Source organism: Belonocnema kinseyi, chromosome 9 (genome assembly GCF_010883055.1).
Source record: "Belonocnema kinseyi isolate 2016_QV_RU_SX_M_011 chromosome 9, B_treatae_v1, whole genome shotgun sequence".
Taxonomy (NCBI): Eukaryota; Metazoa; Arthropoda; class Insecta; order Hymenoptera; family Cynipidae; genus Belonocnema; species Belonocnema kinseyi.
In genome coordinates this window covers 62,358,817-62,367,346 of record NC_046665.1, presented here as the reverse complement: position 1 = coordinate 62,367,346, position 8,530 = coordinate 62,358,817, and the positions used below count along the sequence as shown (strand labels likewise).

Below are 8,530 nucleotides of genomic sequence, written 5' to 3'. Positions count from 1 at the left end.
TCTTCAAGATCAAAGAGTTTTTAATTATAAATCTTCAAGCGTGAAAAATATTAAATTACAAATCGTTTTAAGTGAAGAATTTTTTATTCTACATCTTCAGAATTAAACTGATTCGAAAAATGTTTAAAAGTACATACCTTTGAAGTATAAATCATAAAAATGCAATAAGTTTTAATACCATATTTTTGAAATTTACGAATTTTAACTTCTAACTGTTCGAAATCATAGAAGCTTAAATTGTCAATCTTTTAAAATCGGAAACTATTTAGGTTTACAAATTTACAATAAAAATTATGTGATTTTACTGATTCACATTTCAAATTTCATCATTTTAGAAGATTTAAAATTGAAAATTTGTCTTCCAATCTTCAAAATCATCAATATTTAATAATTTTTGTTAATACAGTTTCGAAATGGAAGTTTGTAATTTTTCATAAACAATGAAAAATTATGCAAGTTTGAGGTTGTACCATTTAAAGAGCTAAGTAAGAAAGTGAAATATGAATAGGCCGACATACGAATGGAAGTAAAGTTATAAGGAGTAAAGATATTTAAAGAGTGGGTTATTTGATTAGCTTATATGACCGGTATTAAGCTATGGAGCAGGGATATAGAAAAAGAAGGATATGAAGCGGACGTTAGGAGTATACTGGAGGAAGTCTGGATGGTAAGAAAACTAGCGTAAAGGAATAAATAAGTACTAGAGCGGGAAAGAGAGGGCATAGTAGTATGAGACGAATATAATAGAAAAAAGGGATGGAAGTGAAAAAGTGTTTGCAGAAGGTATAAGAAAGAGGTGGAAGGGTGATACAAATATCGAGATAGGAAGAAGAAAGGAGAGAGTTCTTTAATTCTAGCGATTTAGGAGAGAAAACCGGAGTAAAGTATAAAGATTCGGAGAAAACGGACAGGGAAAGACACATAATTGAAAATAAGAGTGATTGCGAAATGAAAATATAATAAATAGTACAATATGATAAAAAAGAACAAAGTAGCAAAATATTTGGAAAAGGGATAAGGAAAGAAAAGATGCGCCAATATAGCGTGAGGTAGGTCAGGAAACGAGGTAAGGGAGGGTATATTTGGGAATAAAAGAGAACATAAAGTGCAGAATCTGTGAATAAGAGGAGGGAACATAGGATTACGTATGGGCAAGATGTAGCAGAGAAATGGAAGATGACGAAAGCTGGCAAGAGATTGTGGTTCGGATTTTAGGGCAGGATGGATTGGGCGAGGAGTAGAAGAAGGAAGGTCGAAAGAGAATGCAGTAAAGATTTTAGGGCAGGATGGATTGGGTGAGGAGTGGAAGAAGGAAGCTCGCAAGAGAATTTAATAAAGATTTTAAGGCCAGATGGATTTGGTGAGGAGGGAAAGAAGAAAGCTCGCAAGATAATATGGTTAAGATTTAAGGGAAGGATTGATTGGACGAGAAAAGAAAGAAGGGAACTCGCAAGAGAATATGGTAAAGATTTTAGGGCAGGATGGATTGACTGAGGAGTGGAAGAAGGAGGCTCGCAAGAGAATGTGGTAAAGATGTTAGGGCAGAATCAATTGGGGAGGGGAAATATTTATAATAATATAATATTCAATTTAACATACGGACATTTAAAAGAATTTAATAACCATGAGACAAAAATGTTCTACTTGTTGCTGAAATTAAAACAAAAAATCTAATAACTCGACAAGAAACTACAATTCATTATAATCAGTCGCAAAGTGAAAAGTTTCTCTCGGAAAAACTTTAAAGTCGTGAGCACTAGGAGCATAATTTGTTTTCTTTCTTGCAAAGCATCCTTATTTCCTGCCACGAGTGCTTAACATTAAAAAAAACGTATCTAAAAGAGTAGTTGTGCGCTTGCAGTAGTTGAAAACAAAAAGTTCAAGAAGTCGTAATCATTAAAGTTCTCTTCATTCATTTTTCAGTGCGACCGCTGAGCGTGACGATCCTTAGCAGTGAGCACGCACCTCTCAGCGCTGACCGGAAGTACGATATCACCTGTATGACAGTAGGCTCCAGACCTCCGGCTAAACTCTCCTGGTTCATGGATGGCAGAAAGCTCGAGAATTACACAGAAAAGGTAAGAGGTTTTCCTGCAATATAAAAAGGAGCGAAATAAAAATAAAAAGAGTGAGAAAAAACGAGCGGTGAGATTAAAAGTGCGAGACAAGAGAAAGAGGTCGAGAAAGGAAGCTGAACCAAGGCTGGGATTGAAGTAAAAGGAAAGATAATATAGTAAATTGAATTCGCATTAAGTAATGAGCTCACAAGGACCTAATTCTTTCTAACTAAATTTAAATTTAAATAGCATGCTTTCAATTATCATGCACTCCGGCCTCTATTTAAAACTACTGTAAATAACTTTTCGAGAGCCTGAAGGTTTACTCTGAATTGGATTCTTTAAAAATTATATATTACTAAGTATTCTCAGCAGAGAAAAAAGATTTAGTTTCTAAGATTGGAAATTGCTATCATATCAAATATTTTTTTAAATAACATGATTTCAGGTACTACATTGCCAAGGTTTCAAGTTAAAATAAACTACATTTTTAACGAAATAGTTGAATAGTTGATTCCCAATGAAGTGAAGAAGGAGTAGGATCTTTTTTTCAAGAAATAATTTGAATTTGGAAATAGTTGAATTTCCAAATAAAAAAGAAATTAATTTTTTAACCCAAAAGTAATTTTCTACTAAATAGTTTAAATTCCAAACAAAAAGACATTTTTCTTCAAAAACTTTCATTTACAAACAATTGGTTGAGCTTTAAATCAAATAAAACAAATTTTAACTTAAAAAGTTGATTCTTCCAACTCAAAAATGAATGTTCAAATTCAAAAGACAAATTTTCCACAAGAGTTAAATTTTGAAATAAGAAAGAAAAAAATTTATTTTGTTAAATTTCCAAGTCAGAATGATAAATTATTTTACAGCTAGTTGAATTTTTAACAAACACAAATTTCAACCAAATAATTTATTTTTGAAGTCAAAAAAAAACATTTTTCACGAAGCAGTTGAATTTTTGATCCCGAACATATGGATTTTGAACCAAGAAGATCCTTCTTAACCAAGTATTAGAGTTTTCTGAATCCACAGATTAATTTATTTGTAGCGAAATATTTTAATTAGAGATTAAATTTCTCCAAGAAGAGATTATTTTTTAACTCAGAAGATTAACTTTCTACGAAACAGTTCATTTGCAACAAGAAAGTTACGTTTCCTACCAAAACAGTTAATTTTGCCACCAATAAAAGATAAATTTTCCACAAAATAATTAAATTTTTAACCAAAGGAGATTAATTCTGGACTAATGATCTAAAAGTAGACACATTTTAAAGAAACAAATGGAATATTTACATTTTCAGTTTTAAAAAAATTAATTTTTAAACAAAATGTGAATTTTTCAACCACTAAAGATGAATTCTTAATAACCATTTGAACTGAAGATACTAATTTCCAACTAAGGGGATTAGTTTTTAATCAAGAAGACGAATTTTCAACATAATAAATAAATTTTCAGTTAAAAAGCATAAAATTCAATCCAAAAATGGAATATTTAAATTTTCAGTTAGAAGAAATTAATCTTCAGCCAAAAAAGTGAATTTTTAACAAAGTACTTCAACCTTAACGAAAAAAGTTGAATGTCAATCCAATAAATATAAATTCTGGATGGAGAATGAATTAGCAGAATCCTCCTCCAAAAACTATGTTTATTAAAAAAAATTGAAAATCACAAAGAAAAAGATTTTTCACACTAAAAAGACAAATTTGCAATTGCAAAAGATTTTTCATTTAATAAATGAAAGAAATATCAACCAATTGTGAAATTTTTCAGTAAAAACAGCAAATTTTCATCAAAAGTGAATTTTTAACATAATAGATTAATTTTTAACCAAAAGATCATTTTTCATCTAAAAGTGGCTGCTTAACAGAGAAAATTAACTTTAAAGTGGGGAGTTAAATTTTAACCAAAAAAGATGTCCTTTCAATAAAATAGATGAATTTAAAAAACGAAATTACATTTTCAAAAGATGAATTTTCATTTAAAAAGGACCAATTTATAATAATCAAACAGAATTTTCGACCAAAAAAAGATTACCCTGATTTTGTGTTTTAGAATGAAGAGAATATTCATTGAATGCAATGAGTATTGGAGATGGCAATTACAACGATTTTGGTGTCATTATAATGCTAAGGTAGTTTTTTCCCTTCAATTAATCAATTAATAAAAAAATTTGCGTAAAGGATTTAAAACGTATATAGTTGAATAAATCCTGATGAGCAGCCTCTAAAGAATATTTCCTTCTCAAATAACTCTGATTTCAAACAATTTTCGATAAGGAACTTGAACTAATCAAAAAATATATCTCTTCGGCAATCAAAAGACTGATGAAAGTTTCTCTGCAATCTCTTGCCTTAACATTCTAACTTCCAATCAAAATTGGAAAAGTTTCAAGACCCTTTTATCTCTCATGATGGTGTTTATCACTCGCGAAGAAAAGAAAGGAAAGGAAACGATCGTCGAATTAAGGATGCTTGATGTTGGTCTTGGGAGTATTGTAGATGATCTAGGGTCCAAAAACTGTTCGGCTAAACTGGGATTTCTCTTTCGATCTTAGGTTGAAATCACTAACATTAGTGCTGGTATCGGTATTTGCATCGGTGCCATTAGCGTTTCGTTCAAACACGCTATGGCGCAATTACAAGATAAAAGCAATGGTTTCGTGATCACTCTATCAACTCCTCTCTTGACTCTCCATTCCGATTTCTTTCCGTTTTTCATTTCTCTTACTCTGCTACATTTTCCCAAAAGATTCTTCCATTAAATGCAGAGAAATATGTTTCTAAAAATCATCAAACTCGATTTCTTTACCGGTCATTAACATGATTAACATGTAGAAGACTTGGCACTCTTTCCCCTATGATAGCGATCACATATTCCGTAACATTATTTTTAAACTTTTTACCCACGCCCTTCCATACAACAGACCTTGATGTTTCCTCCCCTCCCTCCACTGCTCCTAAATACTGTTGCGCCAAATTTGTTTTATTATGTTCAAAAACAAAAGAGACTTTTTTAACATAAAAATAGGTTTTTAAATGTCAAGTATTGTCTAGAAATAAATCATTCTTTGAAGTAACACTTTTCCATATTTTTGTCTTCATACAAATATTGAAATTACTTAATATAAGTACTAATGGAAATTCACTAATTTAAAACTTTTTGTCTTCATACAAATATTGAAGTTACTTAATGCAAGTACTAATGGAAATTCACTAATATAAAACTTTTTATCAATATAATAAGGAAAAAAAAATAATAATAAAATATAAAAATATCAAGCTACTATTTATTTGATGAAAGTTTTTGAACATTTCAAAATTCTAGCTTAAATTTAATTCTGAATAATGAGAACAAGGAATTAAGTATAATCAGTTCGTTTCTGTAAATTTATATAAATATAATCTTTATAAGATTCTTGAGAAAATTGAAAACTTTTTTTAACATTTGGGATGTGTCTAAAATAATCTAGACGATTTTAAAGATTTTTCTTTATTTTATAGGATTTAAAAATATATAAGACAAAATTCAAATCTTTTAAAAAGATGTTTAGGACTTTCAGAAATCGGAAGAAATCACGAATGAAACACGTAACCCCTCCCCTTCTTTTTAATGTTATGTAATATGTGAACGCTGTATATTCCTTTTTTTAAAGAATTCTTTTTTTTGTACTAATAAAAAAAACTTCCTGCTTTTTCTTATTTCCCGCGTAAACTCGAACTAAATTGATGGACAAAAAAAAGTAAAATATAACTATTTTTGTTTAAAAATTCATTATTTTCTAAAGAAAAGTCTACTATTATATTATTGATTTAGAAGTCATCTCTTCAATTTAGAAAAGCAAGTGTGTTTATAATAAGTAAGTTTCATGTTTTTAAATTTTCTTATTACATTAAAAAACCTTGATTTTTTGTTGATAATGAGTATTTTTGTTAGAAAATTAAATTCTTTTGTTGAACATTCATCTTATAAGTATAAAAATTTATATTTGACCTTAGAAATAATATATTTTCTGGTTACAAATTCTCCTTCTTGACAGAAGGTTAATTCACATTATATGAGAAGTTTTCTATTATATTTTATTGGAGAATCCATCTCCTTTCGTTAAAACTTTACTATTTGTTTGAAAGTTCAACTATTGTGATAAAAAGTAATATATTTTGGTTGAAAATTCAACAGTCTAATTGAACATTCGTCTTTCTCTATAGAAAAGTCATCTGTTTTTATTTAAAATTAGCGCTTTTGTTTTAAAAATGGATCTTTTACCGAAAAATTCATTTCTGTCAGTTGAAAGTTGAATCTTTTCTAATAAAAAGTCCACTATGATATTTTTTATTCAAAATTAATCTCTTTCGGTCGAGAATTGAATTTTTCTGTCTCAAATTAAAATAATGTATTAAAAAGGATTCTTTTCTGTTAAAAAATTGAAGATTCGTCTTTTTTAACAGAAAATTGATCCTTTTAGATTAAAAATGAATTGTCTTTATTGAAAAGTCGTATTGTTTGGGTTAGACTTATTTATTTTTCAATTACAATGTCTACTGTGACATATTTCGTTCAGGATTCATTCTTTGATTGACGATTTAATTATATTTTTCATTCTTTTTATTTCATAAGTTTACTATTATATATTGGGTTCAGAATTATTTTTTTCCCTTAAGAAATGCTGCAATTTGATGGAAATTTCGGTAACTATTTATTTTGTTGAGAATCTGTCTTTAGATGGAAAATTGCTATTTGGTAAAAAATCAACTATTTTGTAGAAAGTTTAATTATTTTGTTGAAAATCTGTCCTTTTTGCACCAAAAATAATCTTTTAGTGAAGAGATCTTTTTTAATTGAAAATTCATCTTTGACAGTTAAAATTTTTTTAAATGAAAATTCTACTATTATATTTTTGTTTTGGTATTCACACTTTCTCATTGAGGTTGAATCCTTTTATTCAAAAATTTGATGATTCGGCTAAGGATTCATCTTTATAGGTTGAAAGTTTAACTAATTGCATAATAATTTAAGTTTTTATAAAATTTCGTATGTTTGAAGTTTAACTATTTAATTGTAAATGCAACTGTTTCACTAGAAATTAATTTTTTAAATTAAAAATTCAAAAATTGGGTTAGAAATTCATCTTTAGTGTTTGAAATTGAAAATTTTTTTTAAATTAATCTTTTTTGTTTAAAAATTCAACTATTTTTTTGCTAATATAATATATTTTGACTTAAAATCTCAGAAATATAGTTTCAACATTAGTGTTATTGAAGAAAATTGATCGCCCTGTTATTCCTTATATTTTTGAAAAATCACCATACTTCCCCTGTTGTGAGAGAATTTTTGGCTATAATCTTAAAAACGGGAAATAAACAGAATGTTGTTGTTGTTAAGTGGCCTCACAGATGACGAATTTTCCCTGCATTGCCTTAATAAGATGATAATTGACTTCTCTCAATATTTTGAGTCCAGGGGTCTATTTCATAAAACCTACAAGTTACAATTTACAAGTACAAGTCTAGGAAATTGTAACTTGTAGTACAAGTCGGCGTTTCATAAAGTCATTGGTACTTTTTACAAGCTATAAGTACGGCGACTTCTTTTACAAGTAATATCGCACTGTTTTACAAGTGTTCTGTTTCATAAAGGTTTTATCTTGTAAGTAGCACTTGTGATTTGTAGAAAAATTTCGGAGGGTCTTTGCGGTTTGTTAAAAGTGGTTAGAGTAAATACAAGTTATATTTTAAAGAATTTTACTGAAATTTCTGACCGTGCAAATTGTATTATGGATTAAGTAAAGAAGCACTTATTAAAGTTCCGATATAATTATCAGTTATTCTGAAGTCGATAAAGAATTACATACGTTAAAAGAATTGTATGTATGTATAGGTTAGGATATAAGCTAGGAAGCGTATCTTTTGTAAAACACTGATCTTTTTCGCCTTTGTTATGTCCTTCGACGCCATGGCACAAAATTTATCTTCTTACAGAATTAATCGTCGATACAGCAACACGCACAGTCCCACTTGGAGTTCAACAGTTATGATTAGTTAAGTGCGCGTGCGCGCACTTGTAAAAGCGCTTGTAAATTCTAGGAGATATTACTTGTAATTATTGGTAGAGCAGGTCCCCTTATCAGAAGTAACAATATATCAAATAAAGCTAAAATGGCAATACATAATTCTATATTTATACCGACTATACTATACGGTAGAGAGACATGGACTTGTCAAGAATATGATAAGAGTAAAATTAACGCAATTGACATGAGATTCATGCACATAATCTGCAGGAAAAATCAGATGGACAAAGTAACGAGATAATTCTAAAAGAATATGGTGCAGAATAGACGTTAGTAGACACATGGGAAAGAAATCGGTTGAGATGGTTCGGACATGTTGAGAGAATACCAAATGAACGACTAACGAAACAAGTGTATCAAGGTAAAGTAAATGGCAGCGTGCCCAGAGGTAGACCGCGGAAA

General features: G+C 29.3%; 1 protein-coding gene across 1 annotated transcript in view; it reads left to right on the top strand.

The window, feature by feature from the left end:
- LOC117179779 (nephrin-like) overlaps window positions 1-8,530 on the top strand; it is a 628,567-nt gene that overhangs the window by 564,153 nt on the left and 55,884 nt on the right. Inside the window, exon 6 of the mRNA XM_033371879.1 lies at window positions 1,924-2,078. Within this exon, the coding sequence (XP_033227770.1) occupies window positions 1,924-2,078 (155 nt within the window). The remainder of the gene's footprint in view (window positions 1-1,923; window positions 2,079-8,530) is intronic.